General features: G+C 38.3%; 1 protein-coding gene across 2 annotated transcripts; it reads left to right on the top strand.

Annotated features, from left to right (window-relative positions):
* Positions 1-407: 407 nt before the first annotated feature.
* LOC121939094 (1-phosphatidylinositol 4,5-bisphosphate phosphodiesterase delta-4-like) lies at positions 408-21,384 on the top strand. 2 transcript variants are annotated; one of them, XM_042482219.1, is made up of 16 exons: positions 408-665; positions 4,200-4,297; positions 4,539-4,697; positions 6,683-6,911; positions 7,955-8,084; positions 8,306-8,537; positions 10,304-10,505; positions 11,266-11,410; positions 12,152-12,304; positions 13,867-14,037; positions 16,416-16,572; positions 16,706-16,822; positions 18,249-18,427; positions 18,635-18,767; positions 19,934-20,083; positions 20,195-21,384. In XM_042482219.1, the coding sequence occupies exons 2-16, from the start codon at positions 4,279-4,281 to the stop codon at positions 20,284-20,286; spliced, it is 2,268 nt and encodes a 755-aa protein (XP_042338153.1). In that variant the 5' UTR covers positions 408-665; positions 4,200-4,278; the 3' UTR covers positions 20,287-21,384. The 2 variants fall into 2 exon arrangements, with proteins under 2 accessions (XP_042338153.1, XP_042338154.1); XM_042482220.1 differs by lacking the exons at positions 19,934-20,083; positions 20,195-21,384 and having other exon boundaries at positions 18,249-18,441; positions 18,635-18,722.
* The last annotated feature ends 111 nt before the right edge of the window (positions 21,385-21,495 follow it).

The raw sequence follows: 21,495 nt of genomic DNA, 5'->3' as shown, positions 1-21,495 counted from the left end.
AATATGTATTTCTCATTGTTTTATGTTCGGGCCTCTCCAGCACAGCAGGAATTTTCCCAGAATTGTGATCCTTGTTATCAGTGCTGATACAGAACGCAAGAGTCACCCTGCAGAACAGCAACTATCACTCAGAGGATGAGGAAGAAAGACAGACAGAAAGAGGTGAAGCACGCTGAAAGGAATGACCCTCACCAGATGCAGCGAGTGAGGGGACTGCGGATGGTGGAATGAGGGAGTGGCAGGAAAGGAAGGAAGGCTGGTGGGGAGGGGGTGGGCAGAGGAGGAGGAGGAGGAGGAGGAAGAGGATGAGGAGGGGTAGGAGCAGAGCGTACCAGTGTGAGGCAGCAGCGACTAGGGAATCGGGTTTCTCAGACCTATAGCAGTGAGAGTGCTGAGAGAGGGGAGGAGAGAGGAGGCTGAGCCAGATTTCCCCTCGGACACTCCCATTCTTTTAAAGGTCCTGAGCTCAGCTAACAGTCCCTGGACTCTCCTTGATCCTGGATCTCAGTGACCAGTGACGTACACACCTCCCTGAACCTTATCTCGGGCCGGCCATCAAGGGTCCTACCCCTCAGTGTCTTGGGGCCCTTCCTGGGAGAGCTGTCTCCTACAGAGCACCTACATCTGGAGGTCTGACAATATCCCTGCTAAGATCTGCACTTTTGGTAAGCAAAACTCTTTTTCCCCTATCTAGGAGAAATGCAAGGTTGTATGACTCATTATCCTTCTTTCTTTAGCTGCAGTTGTATAGAGGCTGAAAGGATGCTTTTATGTCTCATATTTCTGCCTCTGGTTCTAATTTTCTGTGCACAAACCTCACTCCCTGCAGCTGTTTGGAGTTATATATGGATTTAATTGGACGAACTGTTTACTTGTTTGTCGAATTCTTCACATGTGCAGGAAAAAGGCAGTCAAGGGTAAACACCAGGACACAGATTTCAATGTACAGGCAAAATGGAACATTCCTACGATGGATAAAACTCATTTAAACTAAACTACAGCAGAAGCGCACAAGATAAAAGTATGAACATGTTTGGTTTTTATGAGAGTTTCCCAATTTCTGTCCTCTCAGATTAGTCATGTCTGTGTGTTTGTGTGTGTGGTCAGTGAACTCCCTGGAGAAGTGGCCATGTGTGACTCATCTGCATGCTTATGCATGGCCCCAAAAATAAAACATAACGTGACCTAATTGAAGCTTAAAAAGTCTGGATGTTAGGCACGAAGGAGGGTGTGTTGAACTTTCAACAGTAGAAAACTTGGATGGGAAATAGAAATGTCTTTGACGTGGCTCCGCAGTGAAAGTGCAACACATAAAAAGCGCACTTCAGTTAATGGAGCAAATAGCTGTGGAAAATAAGCCTGGCTTTCATGGTCAGTCTGTGTTTTTCCATATGAGCGTAATATTAAATCGTGAAGCAACTGTGAAAGCATTCCTAACATCACGTCAGTCATACTGTGGTGAGAACTCTATGTCTCTGTCTAACTTTCTCCTGAAGGGGGGCTGGCACACATTTGGTTGTGAAACAAGTAGAACCCAAGTCTAGATCTTGTTGTTTCAGGAGACAATGGAAGGAAAGGATATCTGTCAGACAGGAACACAAATATAAAGACTTAAAAAAAAAACCCTTTCCTTTCTGGAAGTGTTTGATCCACGTTTATCTGTGAACAGCAGAGATAGCAGGAATTTAACAGTTTTCACTGATAAGCACAAAGTCTGCGGTACATTTGTCTCGTTCTGTTTAAGTGTCTGCTTTTATTGAGACACATTGTGAGGATACATAAAAGGTCTCAAAACACTAAGAAACAAATGTATAATTTCAGGCTATAGAAAAAGCTAGACTTGGGTTGACCTGTCTATTAAAGCAATGGTCTTGTATAACTCAGTATATACAGAGTAGCAGTGGTGGATTCAAGCTTTCCAGCACGTAGGGCAACCTCAGCACGATCTCGTCCCAACTCATCATATACTGCCTCTTTATCTGTGGACCTACATGTCAAAATTTGACACACTAAATAAAATAAATACATTAATTAATTAATATTAATAATAGTAGTAGTAATAACCAAAAAGAAATTGACACACTAAGTACCTTTCCACATTAGTTTTTGACGTTTAGGGACTGCGTGTCAGTTTCTGCTTGTTACATGCATTGTGTCTTTTCAAACTATGCGTCCATTTTTACAGGATATGTACAGTTTCTCCTCGTTGTAAAATGCATTGTTTTTAGGTTATTTCCTTAAGTTTATGAAACAAAAGACTGTGGTTAGGTTTGGCTTAAAATAAGTTTGGCTATAACTCATATTATATATGTCATTACTGTAGCCTGCAACACATACTAGCATACTACATTGTTAATAAAAATAACTCCATTGACTTTTGGTATATAGACTTTGGTGGATTCTTTAGATGGAATGACGAAAAGGTAATGGACAGGCTTTCTTGTTGTTTCCTGTTTGAAATGCTGAGTAGAAAACCAGGGACCGTCCAACTAGCAGCCCGTTTGTCCAGTCAGGATCATTCCAAGATAAAGTACGTCACCAGGGGGAGGCAGCCAGTCTTTTAAAAAAGGAGGGAAAACGTTAGTGGTCAATTAAGTAGAGCAACACATGCTCTAGTGTCCTTGTCAGACCTGCAGGAAATGCGCCGTTAGAAGTGATATATATGTTTACAAGTCCAAAAATCTTTCGCCATGCTAGCAGCCCTGTGTGCTAAATGCTAGCACCATAATGCTAACATGCTCGCAATAGCAATGCTAATGTTAAGCAGGTATCATGTTCACCAGGTTAACCATCTTAGTTTACTGTTTTATTAGGCTAACATTTGCTAATTAGCACTAGCTGAGGCAGATTGGAATGTCATTTGTTCTGCAGTTATTTGGTCAGAACCAAAGTATTAACAGTTTTGACCAGATGATGAAAAGTAAAGTGAATCACCAAAGTTGTTACAATTCATCCTGAGGTGAGTGTTTGAGCCAAATTAATGGCAATCCATCCAAAAGTTTTTGAGACATTTTGGTCCAACCACAAATGTAGCCCTATTGTAGTGCAAGATGAAAAGTCATAGGGTCAACAAAGTCATTATGGTGCATCCTCAGGGAACCATGAATGTCTGCATTAGACTTCATGGCAAACATGTCAGTCGTGGAAATATATAGACCAGTGTGGTGGACCGATTGAACAACAACAGTTTGTCACACCAACATTGTCTTACCTTTGGGCCAAGCCACCAGCATAGTTAGAAAATGATACCTATACTACAGTTTTGTATGATACATAAATTCTCAGGAGAATAATTTTAAGATTTGCAAATTATTAATTTAAAGTGATCACGTAGTCACATGTAGTAAAATCAAACTTTAAAAAAAAACCAATATTTCTCCTGATTTCTATCACATGAGGCTAAGGTGAGTACAGGCTGCTGAGTGTGTCTGGTTTCTCTGAGTCAGCACAAAGGCTGCAGGAGCTGCCGTACACAAGCCTTTCAGTCTGCTCGCCCATAATGAGTAAAGATTGATGGTGTGAGTGGATCAAGATTTAAACGCTGACTCACCCTGAAAATACCTTGGCATTGAGTGCATCAAGTCAACCACACTCTCGCAGACTGTGTCGGTGTTCGGTCTCTTTCAGTTATCTTTTAAGAGAACTCTTTTTGGTTGCCCCAGTTTCATGTCACAGATGTCAGGTTTATCAGACCTTGAGCTGGTGGGGATTAAGTGTTTTGCTCAGAAGCATTCCAGCAGAGCAGTCAATTGCCAACTCAGGGAGTTTGAGCCCAGATCTCATAGTTTAATAACTAGGATTCCTGTCACGATCCTATACTGCTCAGCTGATTGTAACTATGTGAGGCACAACAGAATGGCTGATTAAGGTGATGGATGGACATGTTTCGCATGAATCAGCAGGGAAGTCCTGAATGGGCAAAAAGTGAACTAGCAATGCCCTTCCTTAACAACTCAAATCAAGTTTCCCTATAGCAAGGTACTGAATAAACTACCCCAATGAATTTACTACAATAACAGGGAACTGGAGTTTTGTGTAACTATCAGTCTGAACCAGGCAGCTGCTAAAAGTGTTGCGCAAACTGTCTGTGTACATTTGCAGATTAAAATTATATTGTGATTTCTTTTTCTGTTGAGGTAGTTCATGCATCAAATGAATGCACATAGAGGTTTTATGAAATGTATTTTGTTTGGAAACAGGGCAAAGCATCTGGAACAGTTTGCTGACATCTGCTTCTTCTTAGCGCCACATTTTCATTGGCATGATTCAAGAATAGAAATGGATCCTGAAAGTTCACGTGAGTAAATATTATTCTAACAGAATGAGGATAGAGAAATTGTGAAGATTTTGCAATTTGTTTGAAAGTTTAAGGTCTAATAGAAGTTGAGCTTAATGTTAACGTCCATACATCCTTATTGAATCAGTAATGGCATAATCATTGAAGTAGTGAAATCCTCTCCCTGGCTTGCCAGTTTTGATGGTTTAGTATTTGAGGTAGGACATGATCATGACATTTGACTTTTTACATGACTCTGCAGGCATCCAAGATGACCCAGATGTCAAGGTGATGATGGCAGGGTCGACTCTGAGAAAAGTCAAGTCACGATCGTGGAAGAAGCAGCGGCATTTTCGCCTTCTGGAGGATGGCCTGACTATCTGGTACAAGTCAAGATGGGCTGGCAGAGGTCACTCCACTTGTGAGTACAGAAGTGTGTGTGCATCTTTACATGCTTGATTGTACTCATATATTAACTGTTGTTTTATTCATATGACCTCTTCAGTCAGTCGTTGAAAAATATAGCGCATTATACTGACTAATTGGTTCAAATACAGGCACAAGCACACAGAAAGTTTTCAAGCATGTAGATTAGCATGAATGGTACTGCATCACGTAATCTCAATTGGAAGTACACCTTTTAGGGCACCTAATTGTGTTTTTTCCACTGATGGGCACCATACAGAGCAGTTTGACACATTTTCTCTTCTTGAAGGGAACCCAAGAAGGCACTGCATCATATTATCTCCACTTAAGGGCTCTCTAAATCACACTTCATGATTTTTCACTGAAAGCACACTCCATGATGTTTTCTCCACTGGAGGGGAACCCAGAGAGTACTTCATTAGGGTTTCTCCACTGAAATGGCCCTGTGATGGCACTTCATCAGGCTGTCTTTACTTGAAGTGCACCCTTGAGGACACTTAATTGTGTTTTCTCCACTGAGGGGCACTATACAGACATATTCATCACATTTTCCTCTACTGGAAGGAAACCCTGGAGGGCACTGTATCATATTTTCTCCGTTTAAGGGCTCTGTAGATGGCCTTGAACAATGGCATGTTTGTTTGTTTGTTTTTTTCACTGAAAGGGCACTTTGTGTTTTCTCCACTAGAAGAACACCCTTAAAGGCACTCAATTGTGTTTTCTCCACTAGAAGGGCACCCTCAAGGGAACTGTACCATACCGTGTTTTAAGAGAACACTAGAGGATACTTCATCTTCATGTAGTGTTTTGGCACAGGGAGGATGGAAGTGGTTAAAGAACGTTGTTTGGGCCAGTGACAGGTTGAACATGATGCTAGGCAACTAACTGAAGACCTCAGTTAGCTGCTTAGCATCATCTTCAACCTGAGGCCCTGAACAGGGCCGTATGCAAGGTTTTAGAAACACTGAGGTCCAAAAACCAAGCTTGCTATGGGGGTTCATCAGGGCATGATGTCTTGAGATTTTTCTAAATTCGCTGATCTAAATACGTGCATTTTAAGACATTTGGAGAGCAAAAAATGGACAACATCTTGGGGTGCTCCACCAGAAAAAAAATTGAAATAAAAAAAAAAGAAATCCTGCATTTCTACACCACCTACACTAGTCTGGATTGATTAGATTGAGGGTGTAGAGAACAGCATAATTATTGGATGGACCCTGTATGAGGAAAGGATAGAATAATCATAATAATCAGTGCTGGACTTTTCTATCAGCCCCCCAATTAAAGGGCCCAAACTATGATTGATCTACTTTGATGGTTAGATATGAAAAATAATGAATACTCTTTCTGTTCTTACTCATTGTTCCCTAAAATAATGTACCAAAGGCCCCTAAAGCTCCTTTTTAAAAAGGGAACTGCATACTTCTAAAATATAGAGGTCCTGCCCTTGGGGACCTCAGTGATAGGTACGGCCATGGCCTGAGCACGTTTCTGAGATGCTCTCAGGACCAGCTAATCTTATTCAAAGCACCGCACATTCCAGTCGGAAAAAATGTTAGCGCTTGATGGTCTGCAGGAAGCACAGTCTTAATGGCTCTCTCCTGATCATCTTTGTCAAAGCGTGTGTCAGAGATAAGAATTTCATTAGGGTAGGAGGCATCACTGGTTTTGGTGGTTGTGTTGGTTTTTGCAGTTCAGCTTTTGTGCTGATTAAAAACATAGTGTTAGTTTAAGATGTGTCGACTGCCTTTTTTTTTTTACTTCTGAAAAAGCCAGGTTAACTGTTCCACAATATCTCCAGTCGTGATGCTGATCTGAGAGGCTGCAGGTTCCAGCTACATATTTACCATACAGAAATGAAGGTGTTATCCCCAAGCCCCAAGTTCACTTCATATCAATTGGTTGTACATATCAAAATTCATGGCAAAAGTATTTATCAGCCCAAACAGCTTCATTATCCAGTTTCTTTGTCCTTGCCAGTCTCGATTACTGAGGTGGAGGCAGTGCGTGAGGGCCACCAGTCGGAGGTCCTGCTGAGCATTGCTGAGGAGTTCCACGCTGACCTCTGCTTCACTTTGGTGTTTCACGGTCGCCAAGGCAACCTGGACCTTGTGGCTGAGTCACCAGAAGAAGCTCAGGCCTGGATCCAGGGAGTGCGTAAGCTGATTCGAAAGGCTCAAACAATGGATGAGAAGGAGAGGCTGGACCAGTATCCTTTTACTGTAGACGCTTACTGTTTGGTATTTTATGAAAAACACAGACTCAAACTGTCTTCTTTGAACAAAACTGAAAGTAGTCTTGCTAAAAGTGTGATCTCCCCCAAAGAGTGTCATATTATAGGCTAATAATATAAAGTGGTGATAGATTGGAGATACGGGCGTAGAAAGCACTGAAAATGTTGGTGGGACAAGCTAACGGGAGGGTGTGGGTGCCCTCCTCCACAACATTTTTATCAGAGTACATTTCCTGTGTTCTAAAACTACAGGTGCTTTGATACTTTCATCTGGCTACACTAGCTGGAGAAAAAGTATGGGTATATTTTAATTTCATCTAGGGGAAGTGGATGGTCCAAGATCACATATTTGAAGACATTAAGACTAAAAGTACTAAGAAATTAATTTGATGACTAATGAAAACCATCTTTAATAATAATGCCTCGTTGTTTGTTTCAACTTCATGCTTGCTTGCAATTGCAGTTTCTGTTAAATGGATTTCTTTAATGTTATCAAATCAATAAGTGAAGTGGAGAGGGCAACTGCTGTCAAAGTGTCTAATGCATTCTCCAATAAACTACATTCATCCTCTAATCATATCTACCACTATAAAGAATCAGCAGCACCTGAGGCTGATGTCTCAAAGCTAGATTATGTTGTTAGCCAGTTATCTGGGTGGTTTTGTTTAAACTTTACATCATAGACTGTAATGGAAGGAGCCACCATAACTTCACCTATTGGTTTATGGTATTTTGGTATTGTGTTTATCGCCATCATGGATTTCTGGAGCCAGAAGGGACCATATTGGACATGAGGGTGGCGATGACCCTATGACTAGCTAGAAAAAAAACAACTAAAAACAGAAATAATACAAAACCATTGAAGTTTGCTCTACCCATGAGATTATATGAACAGTGAATTATACTAATAGAGCTCTCCAACTGATTGTAACATTTTTAAATGGAGAAATCAAGTTTTTACATTTGAATTGTTATTCCACAACACTTGTTCGCTGGCGTTGTCCTCAACGTCTTGTCAGGTGGGTCTTGGACTGGTTCCAGAAAGCGGACAAAAACAAGGACGGAAAGATGAACTTCAAAGAGGTGCGGAAACTGCTGAAGATGATGAACGTGGACATGAATGAGGAGCATGCTTTGCATCTTTTCACGGTGAGCTTTTGAACTGCTTTGGATATTGTTGCATCTTGGTGTAAATTGTAAGAATTTAGTTTAATTAACTTTGAATGTGAGATTTATTAAATTACATTTCAGAGCTCTTCTCACACTCCATTTGATGTGACACATTAGCTACAATGTTATAGTACAGCATTTAAATAGATAATAAACATTGCAACAAATACATAACTAAAGCTCTTCCTTTATTTCCACAGATGGCTGATAAATACGAGAGTGGCTCTTTGGAAATCGAGCAGTTTGTCCATTTCTATAAGATGCTGACTCAGAGGGATGAAGTGTGGAAGGTGTTCCAGGATTACTCCGGAGATGGAGAGAAGTTAATGTTAGAGGAGCTGGAGAACTTCCTGAGTGTTGAGCAGCATGAGGGAGAGAAGAGTTCCCAGCATGCCCAGGAGCTGATTGATCGCTACGAACCATCTGAGTCAGGTAAAGATGTCTGACTGACAGCAGCAGTGGTGGAATGTAGCCAAGTACATTAACTCAAATTATGTACTAAACTATTTTACTTGAGTATTAATCCATTATTAATCCAATGCCAATTGAAATTTTCTCAGTACTTTTCTAATTTATACTTACTTTACACATTAGTATATAGACACACAATATTTCAGTGTCTACAGCAGATCAGAAAAGGTAGATATTAGCAATGTAAAATGTTTTTTTATAATCCAAAATGCTTAAGGTGATGTATTTGTTAGAGTTTTGTATATTTTAAGGTTCCACATTTTTATCAGATTAACATTATTGTTTTTATGCAAGATGTGTTTTCAAGTGTTAGATTTTAGTGTTTGAACTGATTAAAAGAGCACTGGATTCAAGGAAATGTGGCAAATTATAATGACATATGTGATATCAGTGCATAATGACACACAAAAAAAAGACCTTTTGTTTGTGAATATTGTCACAAACTGGAGATAAAAGCATCTGCACACTGAAATCTTGTATTCACAGCTTTGGGTCTCATGACTATATTTTTAGAAAAAAAAGAGTCATATGAGCATCTCTTTGAGCCTGAGTACAGGCAGCATACCAAGGCCACCAAAGATTAGTGTCACCAATTCAGTGTCTGACCAAATGTCTCCCCTTCTCTTCTTGACCTATGATGTTAACGTTCAGCCAGAAAAGTGTTTTTGCAGAACATTATGTGACAATGAAGTTGATCTTTGACCTTTTAGATACACGGTAAAATGTTGTTACTTCATAATTTTATCCTTTTTGAAATTTGTGTGAAATTTTCTCATGATTAGCAAAAGAATTCCTGAGTTAGGGCCAAAAAATAGGTTTTATGAGGTCACGTTGATCTTGACCTTTAAACGTAAACCACCAAATTCAAAACAGTTCATCCTTGACTCAAGTGGATGTTTGAAGAAATGCCGTCAAGGTGTTCCTGAGATGTTGCATTCATGAGAATGACACAGATGCAAGGTCAGAGTGACCTTGACCTTTGGCCTTTAAAATCTAATCTGTTCATTTTTGACTCTAAGTGGAAGTTTGTTCCAAATTTGAAAAAAAAAATCCTTCAAGGCATCCCTGTAATATTGTGTTCATGAGAAGGAGACAGATGAGGTCACAATGACCTTTACCTTTGGCGACCAAAGTCTTATCAGTACATTCTCTAGTCCAAGTGCAAATTTTTGCCAAATTTGAGGAAATTATCTCAAGGCTTTTTTGAGATATAGTGTTCATGTGCATTAGCTGGATGCAAGGTCACTGTGACCTTGACCTTTGAACACCAAATTCTAATCAGTTTATTGCTGAGTCCAAGTGGACGTTTATGCCAAATTTGAAAAACTCCCCTCAAGGTGTTGAAATATTGCGTTCACAAGATTGAGACACACAAGTACACAGTTACCTCGACCGTTGGCCACTACAATTTAATTAGTTCACCCTTAAGTCCAAGGTGACGTTTGTCCAAATTCCCTGACGTTTGTCCAAATTCCCCTCAAAGCGTTTTTAAGAGGACAACATGAAAACATAATGCCGTCTACAATTTAATATCCATAGCAAATTTTTATAGCAATTCACCTGCAATTTGCAATACTGATAACAAGTCATTTGAGTGTGTAGATGCTTGTGTTTCAGTCAGCTTGTACTTTTATTCCAGCAACTTGGTTAAGACATATACCATGTGACCTTCACTGCCTCTTGAACTGTGAATACTGAGGTCTTATCGTATCATATCCTCTGTTCAGCAAAGAAACAAGGCGCCATGTCATTAGATGGCTTCCAGATCTACCTGTGCTCACAGGAGGGCTCCATATTTAAATCTGAACATCTGGATCTTCATCAGGACATGAGCCAGCCGCTCAGCCACTACTTCATCTCCTCCTCACACAACACCTACCTGCTGGAGGACCAGCTGCGAGGACAGAGCAGCCTGGAGGCCTACATCCAGTGAGGGCTACTGCACACAACACATGCAGCTCTGTCTATGCTTAACCCTTTGAAACCTGTAGTGACATCGCTTTTCTTATGCTGCTGTCAGATGCCTTCACAAGTATTTAATCTTTTGAAACCTGAGCACATTGGCACAATTTCTTCCAAAAACATGGGGGAAAAAAGGTAATGTGCAACTTGGTAAGAAATGTTACACAAATTCATAGATTTAGAAAACTATTTTTAAAAAGCTAGATAAATATCTGTATAGTAAGACTAGTAAGAGAAAAGAGCTAGGGAAAAACTATTTTCATAACTGATATAATTATGTATTTAAAATTCTGTTACAAAATTATTACATTTTTTTCCTTTCTCAGATCATTTTCTTTTGTTTTTTGTTTTGTTTTGTTTTTTCTAAACTAATTTTCAGGTCATTTTCTTGTACTCTTTTTTGAATTTATTTTTTGCCAATTTTTTAGTTATTTCTTCTTTTGTTGCCCTTTGTCTTTTTCCCATCAAGCCAATTTGCCCAAGTTTAAAAGGGTTGATACCTGCTTTAACTGAAACAGAGGTTAGATAATCACACAAAAGCATACCGAAGGAAATTTAATGTACGTCTCAGAGATGAGCGAGTTGACTTTTTTTAACTTTTATTTTGATTTCCTTATACGGACAGGCAAAGTCATAGATAAAAATGGTGTATTCATAGATTGAAATGTATCATATACTTTTAACTGAAACACGATGTGTGTGTGTGTGTGTGTGTGTGTGTGTGTAGGGCCCTGAAGAGAGGCTGCCGTTGTGTAGAGGTGGACTGCTGGGACGGCAGTGATGGGGAACCCGTCGTGTATCACGGTCACACTTTGACTTCCAAGATTCTTTTTAGAGACGTCGTCTCAACGCTGAAGGAATATGCCTTCAAGGTGAGCAGCGCTGGTTAAACAGTTAATTCACCCAGATAATACACACACACACAAAAGTTCACCACTTACTCCTAGCATTATTCAGCAATTATTCTGGTCAGGTTTTCATTAAATTCAAAATGAACATTTTCTTGCAACACCTTTCTGTGAACAGTTTGAATTGGAACATTTGAAATATTTTCTATAAAAACTCTGGATTCTCCAGAATAACGAGGAAAACATTGTGAAACAAGATGTTGCTGTTGATATTCTTTACTGCCATGACCACCACAAATAAAATCCAAATGAAAGGAAAGTTTTGGCTTCTTATGACTAACAGCAATCTAAAAAAATTGTTTTTCTGTTCTGGGCAAACCAACCCTTTAGAGCAGTTAGAAGTCCCACTCACAAGAGTATCTGAGTGCCCAGAAAAGTGCAAAGCACACAAAGAGCAGTTGGTAAACCTCCCTGCCCCTGGAATTATGTACCCCCGCTGACTGACCTACATGGAAAACAACCAGGAAACTTCTCACATGTCTCTACTTCTTTATTGGTGCCACTAAAACTTTCCTACTCAACTTTAGGGAAGATGTGATGAAGAAACTGTTCTGGAGAATTGTGGAAACTCAACCTCATTGAAAAGTCAATACAACACTTTTACCACTGCGTTTTTTAGGAGCTGATATAATTATAGCATAAGTAAGACAGAAAACAGATGAGCTTTTAAAGCCAGAATTATGTCCTCTCTTTCTTGTTTGATAGGTATCGGACTTCCCAGTCATCCTGTCGATTGAGAATCACTGTGGTGTGGAGCAGCAGACAGTCATGGCTCAGCACCTCAGCCAAATCTTAGGTGACACACTACTGACCACCCTGCTGGATGGCCAGGTCCCTCAACAGCTTCCCTCTCCACAGGTGTGCATCTGGGTTTTCTTATATTTGGCCAGATATGCACTTAATAGGGCAATACACCCTGGCATTCTTTTTTGTGTTCTTTGTCAACCTTTTGTAAAACTTTTACAAAGAAACATGATTGTGAACTATCAGATGGATTGTCATAGCCTTTTATAGAAACGCTCCTAGTCCCCAGAGGATGAACCATTTGGACTTTGGTGATCCCCTTATCTCCATCTTTAGTATCACCATCTTTACATTTAAAATTTGAGATGTTTGGACCACAATTGGTTGGAGTGCCATTAAAAAAATAGTCGAGACATTGATGGTCCCCAGATAATGAAATGTGATTTTAACTTTGGTGACCTTGATTTTTCATATATCACCGTCATTGGGTCATAATTTCAGTTTGTCCAATACTTAGGTCTGTCACCAGATACCTGCAGAACATATGACATTCTCATTACCACAACTATAGGGCTTCCGTGTTTTGTGCTAACAGCAAACATTGAGTGAGGGTAGTTATTCGCATGTCATGTAGGTGTACAGCAATCAAAAAATGGCGTAAATGAGGAAAACGAAATTACACCTGGAGCACAGAAATTACACTATGGAATACGTATGAGGGTTACGGGGAGACATTGTTAAAGTGTAGCTTTTACATAGTGTTTGCATATCGCAGTTTTAGACTTAACACTTCAATTTTGGTGATTTTCTGTCTTAACTTAAACAGTTCTATTCATTTTGACCTGACGATCCAAGTAGGATCAAAACATTGTCTTCGATAAACTTGTGTGGCATGAAGTGTGCAGGTGTAATGTTTTTCCTCAACCAATCAATTAATCGATTAAAAGAAAATGATTAGAAAAGAGGTTTAGAGTCAATATAGATTATTTACAAATTATAACTCAAAACTAATAAATTTTGACATGAACTCAATAAGAGGGTTAATGCGTGTAAACGGTATATTGAACTTGGGAACTTATGATGACATAAATCTATTCCATTACAATTAGTGATACATTTATATCGGGATCTATCTGATACAAAGCGTCAGTAAACATTCTGCTTTGATTAATTTTTAGGAATGAAATGTTTTCAGACAGTCTGATCTAGGAAAACTTTGGCATCATTAGGAATTCAGAGACATTTTAAAGATTAATGGCTGGTGTGTGTCTAAACATCCATCTTACAATGATCATAAAAGCACAGCCATAGTATACTGTAACTTCCAAACTCTTTCCCATTAGAGCACTTAAGACAATCAATGCTAACTTGAAGTAATGGCACATAAATGCTGCGAGGAATTCCACTGAGGGTTTTGGCGATTAAGTAGTGGTTCTTTGCTGCATTTACTTAGGAAACAACAAAGTGCAGGAAGATGGACCAACTTTTTTTCTGGGTACTGAAGACAACAAGTCCTCAAGAAGTGTGACATCCCACATTCCAGCACTCATTCAGCACATTGTTTTTTTTTTATGGAACTGGATTGAACAGAAAAATACTACAAATGAGGTGGATCAGAGCCAGCATGAAGAAGAAGAGCTCTGACCCTTCTGTGCTTGTGTTGGTGTCTGTTATAGGAGCTGAAGGGGAAAATTCTGCTGAAAGCTAAAAAGATCAGTGATCCAGGAGACTCTCTGGATGAAACTCTGACAGATGAAGTTAGTGATGAGGAAGAGATGGCCAACGATGATGCTGGAAATCTGCCTACAGAGGAGCCACCCGCTGAGGGTTTGAACCACAATGCAAAGGTATAACAGCTTGATGCTTTAAGCTCAATCTGAAAGACACGAGATTCAACTACTTTTACTTTATTATAGTCCAGAGGGAAATATTGCACTTTTCACTTAAATACATTTATCTTAAAGCCTTAGTTACTAGTTACTTTACACATTAATATTTTTCATGAAAAGCTTACGAAATGTTTATAGAATATGATGTTTTATTATAAATTAACCCTTTGAAACCTGGAGTGACATCACTCTCCTTGTGCTGCTTTTAGATGTCTTTTATCAGTATTTAAACCTTTGTACCCTGAGCAAATTGGCATAATTTCTTTTAAAAAAAAAGGAAAAAGGCAATGAGCAACTTGGGAAAAAAATGTTCAACAAATTAATAGATTTAGAGAATTATTTTTTAAAAAGCTAGAGAAATATGTATAGTGGAAAAAATAGAAAAAACAAATGCTAGGGAAAAAATATTTTTATAATTATTATGATTACATAATTGAAACTTATGTTACAAAATTATTAGATTTTTCAGGCACCTTTCCCAGGTCCCTTTCTTGTATTTTATTTTATTTTGCTAATTGCTTACTAATTTTTAGGTAATTTCTTATGTTTTTGAAAGAAATTCAACCAATTTGCCAAGGTTTAAAAGGGTTAAACTACCCAACAATTGACACAAGTACAGCTGAAACAATTAGTTGATTAAACAATTAGCTGATTGTCAAAAAAATTAATTGGCAACTGTTTTTGATAAATGCTTAAGCCATGTTCTACTTTTAGTCATATTTTGAGTAATTTAGAGGGTTTTTTCCCTCCTCAAATTGGGTACTTTACTTTAATACTTTAGGTACATGTTTCTGACTATACTTTTACTTAAGTACCAATTTTTAATGCAAGACTTTCACTGAACATATTAATGAGTATTTTTAGAGTGTGGTTTTAGTCATTTTGCTGAAGTAGAAAATCAGAATACTTCCTCCACCACTGCCTGTAGACAGTGGAAGTGAGGACAGGACATGAAGACAGAATTATATCTAAAGTGACGGTGAATCAAGACAGAAGTGAACAGAACTTGATTGCTGAGAAAGACAGGAAACGGTGTGGGGACATAAGAGACAGTGAGGCGAGACTGGAGTAAAAGAAGAGAGATAGTGAAAAGAAACAGGAAACAGGGATATTAAAGATAAGACAGATATGGCAGAAAGAAGAAAGTTAGTGAAGTGAGAAAGAAAACAGCGTTCAGTGTGTGTCTCCTTAGCTGTGGGAAATAAACCAAACTCTGCATTTCATATTTATCAAGGCAGGTCAATCAAAAACACAGTATTTTCAAAGCTGTTCTCAAAATATGTGTTAATTTGTGATATGAAAGCATTTGTGATTTCAGTGGTTTAATTAAAAATGATAAGGGAGAGAGAGGAGGATGCTAATTATTTTACACACATTTATTGACTTTTTTCTTTAGAACTTTAGTTTTATTTAGCTTTTATCAACAATAATACAGTGTAAACATTTCCTTTCTCTTTTTCAGCTGTATGTAACATGTGTACATATTATATTTAAAAAATTACATAAATATAAAAAGAAACAACACATCCACTCCAAAGTGTAAATAGCCAAAATGGTTACTTGGAAAAAAAAGATCAAAATAATATAATAGTGCTGAATATCTACAAATATATGCAATAATTGCTTATTTTGAGTGGCAAAAAGTGAAGACAGCACTTGAATATTTCTGTAGCTGAGTAATGAAACAAGCTTCCTGTTTACAGTAGTTGCTGTCCTGCAGGTATATTAGAATGTAAAAGTACTTTATACTGTATGCATCAGTCGCATGTGTGTGGTTTCTAAAAGAAGTGATGCTTTGTTGGAGGGAGCAGGTTACTGAAGAAATAATCTGAGGCTCACGAGGGTAGAAATTTAATTGCATTTTATCATTCATAAAAACATGAACATTTAGTATGCCTGTAGTTGCCGTTTGGTTACAGTATGATTATTTTCTGCCAATTTCGTGTAAATTACCAAAGCAATAAAGAACAGCTCTCACATATTTCTTCCAAACTTCTAATAATGGGGAAAATAAATAAAGTAAATTTATTTTAGTCTTGTTACTTGCAACTTTTTTTCATTATTAATTTGGGACAAATACATTTGTAATTATTAGTTTATGTTTATGTTTCCAGAAGAATTTCCAACTTTTTTCCTGCACTAATTTAATACAACTTTGATCTGTTGTGGACAAACTTTTTCCACAAGAAAATGATGCAATTCAATTTCATCAGTAAACAAATTATGGGGTAGTTATGTAATCACTGGCCTCTTATTTACAGAGTTACCTTCAAACTGTATGTTATTAATGTTGGAAGTGATTTAAATTAATTTTTTTCTTTTCTCCTCTTTTGCAGAAATCAAAGTCCAAACTGTCCAAGGAGTTGTCAGACTTGGTGGTTTACTGCAAAAGCGTGCACTTCCATGGCTTTGAGCATGCTCGCTCACACGCCAAATGCGATGAGATGTCGTCTTTCTCTGAGTCTAAGGCCAAGAAGCTTGCTAAGGACGCAGGTACCATGGACATGAAGGGACGGGTATTTTGAAAAAGAATGGAGAACAGTTAAATCTTATGTCATATTCCTCAGATAAAATAATATGGCTGCTTTATGACTATAAAATGTTTTACATGTTATACTCTGTCCAGGGACAGATTTTGTGCAGTACAACACACGGCAGCTGAGCAGGATTTATCCCAGTGGTCTCAGGACGGACTCCTCCAACTACAACCCGCAGGAGATGTGGAACCTGGGCTGCCAGATAGGTGAGAGTACGGCCGCCCTCTGCTGGTTTAACCAAACTCTGCATTTAAACACACTGCTGTCTCCTGTTGCCAGTCTTATTACCACAGTGTCCTAACGTCTTTAGCTGGTCCAACACTGCAGCATGGGGCTGACATGCTGACTGCATGTAATATCGCAATGAATGCATGAAGACAAGTTGATGCTAAGGACCCAGGGCATGGGTATAGACAGGGTTAGTGCTGTCAATCCAGTCATTTGGCAGTGTAATTTGCCATATATGAATAGCACTTCTGACATATAACTCCAACATAAAATAATGCTGTTGCTGCTCAATGAAAACCTTTAACCTTGAACCTTTTTTCTCGCCAATGCAAGGGTCTGAACAGCAAAGAAACCACAAATGAAGGTGTGCTGCATTTTTGATATGGTTGATAGTTTCAAACATAGACTGAATGTAAAGATGGATGACTCATCTCCACCTACCGCAATGATGCAAAAATGAAATCAAAATATCCCAGATACAGCTGCTGCCATCTTGTGCTGGTGATGTTATTTGGAGCCAGAATGTGCGCAGTAACATGTCCAAGGTGTTGGAGGTCCTACCCATACACCCATCCGACCAATCATGAGCAGAATCATTGATCACAACGCAATGATTGGCACACACAGCTGTCAATCATGACATCAATCCTTTTTTTGAAGCATTATATAACTAAGACCAAACTTTTAGAAAAACAAACACTTGGACATACAGCAGTGTGATCAGAAATACCCAAGATAACAGAAACCATCTTTGGGAAAAATGTATTTGGCGCAACCCCCCAGAGGTCCTATCTAAGCCCCCAATGTCCTAAATCTTAGAAATTGCCTCAAATCCTAGAAATGTCCCAGAGTCCGAGAAATGTCCTTAAATCCTAGAAACACCCTAAAATCTAAGAATTGTCCTAAAACCTTAGAAACGTCCTTAAATACCCAAAATGTTTTAAAGTCACAGAAATATCCTAAAATCCTCCTAAAACAGAAATGTCCTAAAATCCTAAAAATACCATTGTATGGTATGCAGCTTCTATCACTCGCAATCTGAATATGGAAATGACAAGAAACAACAGTGTGATGCATGTAAATATACTGTCTCTTTTATGCTCGTGTACTGAGGTGTCACTTTCTTTGTGCGTGTCCTTACTGCCACCCCCACCCCCTCCTGCAGGGAGGTCAGGGTTAGACGCAGAGCACCAGCCCAGCAGCTGGAGGACTTTAACAGGACAGATGCTTCCTGTCACAAGTCACAAGGGCTCAAACTGACGCCGTCTGTTCTTGATAAAAGTCTTGTGCTGGACTTATCACATGACAGATAACTGAGTCTGGAAAATCATGTGATACAGCCAGCCACAGTTAAAAACAAAAAAATCCTAGTTAATTTCATTATTCTCCCTCTTTTTCCCAAAGTGGCTCTGAACTTCCAGACAGCAGGTCTGGAGATGGATCTGAATGATGGTCTGTTCAGGCAGAACAGCTGCTGCGGCTACGTCCTCAAGCCGGACTTCATGAGAGACGGCAACACTGAGTTCAGTCCAGAGAAACCTGAGGAGCGGCAGGACTATAAACCACTCCGCTTATCCATACAGGTTCAGAACTGCATGTAAATTGAATTTGCTTATGGTTTCAATGGCCAGCTGCTGTCAGTGTGTCAATGGAAGGCGTGGCGTTGCAGAATATGTCAGAAAAACATAGAATAACAATAAAATAAGAGAAGTTGTGTAATGTGTTCTTCTGTGCTGTACACTGCAGTGGTGTGTATTTCCTTTATGCAAATATGTGTGTGTGTTTATCAGGTGATCAGTGGGCAGCAGCTCCCAAAGGTGAATCAGAAAGAGGGCTCTATTGTAGACCCCCTGGTAAGAGTGGAGATCTACGGAGTCCCACAGGACCACGCCAAGGAAGAGACCAGTCACATTAACAACAATGGTAGCATGTTCACTTTTAATAAATGCAAATAGTGCATGTATTGCACAATTCACAGTACCATCTCTGCAAGCTTTCTGGTTTAAAATGACACTGCAACAGCCGTGGACAGCAAAATGTCTCGTGCTGCTCTGCTTATATTTAAAGCACTTGATACAGTTGAACATTCAATACTTTCAAAGAAACATTCCTCTATTGGTTTTGATTCCACCAGTTGCTGTGCTTTTTAAATGACCTCTTTAATAGATTGCAATGTGTAAAAATGGGTGATATGGGCCCATACAATTTTTTACTATACTATTTTTTTCTCTTAGAATGCAACTTATACGTGGAATAATCTGCAAAAGTCCGTAAACTTGGACACTCTGCCACCATTACTGCCGTTTAACCCTTTGAAACCTGAGCAAGTTGGCTTGATTTCTTTTAAAACCATGGGGCAGGGAGTGACAGAAAGGGCCCAGGAATTACTGAAAAATCAGTAAAAAATTAGAAGAAATTTGCCTGAAAATAAGAGAAAAAAGCAAAAAAACAAACAAACAAGATCACCCCCAAGAAAATGACCCCAAGGAAGTGCTAAAAATGAAAACAAACTGAACACTTTTTTTTGTTTTTATTCCTGTAGCATTATTTTAAATATATAATTTAGAGACTTATACTGATAAATAGTCTTCAGCTTCCTGGGCATTCTTTTTTTTTTTTTTAAATTACATCTAATAATCACTCTTACCTAATTTCATTTCTTTTTACCTTTTATTTGGATTTTCCAGTTTGCATTTCTTTCCAAGTTGCTTGCTAAGTTTTTTCTTTGAGTTTTTGAAAGAAATCAAACCTATTTTCTAAGATTTTAGTTTTTTTCAGTTTTCATCTCATTTTAGTGGACTGTAAATGCCTTGAAGTACAAATCTGGACCATGGCATGTTTATTATCCTGTATTTTGAGTTTTAGCCATTACATATTGTTATTTGTTAATACATTTTTATTTCTATTTTGCATATTGGTTATCTATTTGTTTGAATTTATATTAGGTTTGCTTGATGATTGTTTATGTTTTTGTTTATACTCAGCTTAATTAAAAATGACTAAATTAAAAAGAAAAAAAAAGATGACCTGAAATAGAAAGTCATGTCACAGTTGGTGATACTCAACCTTTTACTGCCCTCTACCTGCAGGATTTAACCCAGTGTGGAATGAAACTTTGAATTTTGTCATCCACGCCCCTGAGCTGGCCCTGGTTCGCTTTGTGGTGGAGGACTACGATAAGGCTTCCAGAAACGATTTTGTTGGACAGTTTACTCTCCCGTTTGAGTGCATCCAAGCAGGTGAGCAGAGATTAAATCATGTGCTGTGTCAAATACCAGAGGCGGGATTTACTCATCACATCTCCGTTTGAGCTCTAATTCCAGTTCTTGTCGATGTGTGTCCCTCTCCAGGATATCGTCACATACACCTGCTCTCTAAAGACGGAACGGCCATCCCTCCCTCCTCCCTCTTTGTCAACGTCAGCATCACAGAGTTCACATGAAGACGTCCAATCTGATGCCAGAGGTGGTCAGACGTTTCCAGATGAAGGATTTCAACTGCATGCACCAGTAATCAGCAGGGTGGTGGAAAATTTATCAAGAACAAATTCCACTGACTTAAAATAACAAACAGCAGAAATAGGTTCTTTGTTTCTCAGCGTTATTCACTCAAACAAGGATGTTTGATTTTTGTAACAGATGACTCTTCAAATAACTGAATCATTTTGATGGATTAACTATTAAATAGGGTTTAAATTCACTAAAAAATATGACAGAAAGAAACAGGGACCATTTAGTCGTATAACAAAAGTTTAAAGGAAAAGATCTGCTTGTATTTATGTTATGTCATATTGAGTGATATTCTCAATTCAACTTTTTATGGAAATATTTCCTGCAAGCTTTTTAATTGTTATTGTCTTTGAATGAAAGATCATGAAGGATTGCTGCATGTCTGGAATGTCTTCTATATGCAGAAGTAACAGAGCCTGAAATAACTGAAAGAGTGATAATAGAATGTTAAAAAATGGCAAAATACCAGTATTGTACATCTACTATTATTAGGTACTTTGCATCATGTTGGTTATAAGAAGTGCCTGCTTGAGTTATTTCTACTTACCAATGTATAAATTCCAAATGGATATGTTGTGTATAATGTAAATGTATGTATATATAGGCCTGTAAATACATGCAATACATTTTCAAACTGGTGCAACATGCAGTCAACATTTTTGACTTGTACATTTATTCATTTCATATATTGCAGTTCATCACACATGCCTTTCAGTCCACATTCTCTCACCTAAGTATGTGTACCAATGTGTATCATGAGCCTTTTACTACACATTACTATCCAGTGGTTCAGTTTAATAACATTTTCAGCACATAAAAAAAACATTTATTTTAATTTATCACAAACATTCAACAGAGACATAGCTGGAGATTTGTAGTTTTCACTGGATGGGAATGGTATTAAAAAATCATTTGATTAAAAGTGACTTAAGACAAATGCAGTGGAGTAAAAAGTACAATGATTACCTCTGAAGTTAAGTGGAGCAGAAGAATCAAGTTGAATAAAGTGGAAATATGCAAGTACAAGTACCTCATATTTTCACATAAAATTAAAATTGGACATTTTTCGACCAGGACCTCTCTCTTTTGAACCCTGAGCTAATTGGTTTTTGTTTCTTTTGGAATTGTGGTTAAAAAAAAAA

The sequence above is a fragment of the Plectropomus leopardus genome, unplaced genomic scaffold (genome assembly GCF_008729295.1).
Source record: "Plectropomus leopardus isolate mb unplaced genomic scaffold, YSFRI_Pleo_2.0 unplaced_scaffold41, whole genome shotgun sequence".
In the NCBI taxonomy this organism is placed as follows: domain Eukaryota; kingdom Metazoa; phylum Chordata; class Actinopteri; order Perciformes; family Serranidae; genus Plectropomus; species Plectropomus leopardus.
This window is presented reverse-complemented; position numbering and strand designations above follow the sequence as displayed.

What these genes read in the sequence shown, in the direction of transcription:
- LOC121939094 (XM_042482219.1), top strand. An exon ending in GAGAAGGAGAGGCTGGACCA is followed by an intron (nt 6,912 to 7,954) that starts GTATCCTTTTAC and finishes ACGTCTTGTCAG; the next exon opens with GTGGGTCTTGGACTGGTTCC. An exon ending in AGCCTGGAGGCCTACATCCA is followed by an intron (nt 10,506 to 11,265) that starts GTGAGGGCTACT and finishes GTGTGTGTGTAG; the next exon opens with GGCCCTGAAGAGAGGCTGCC.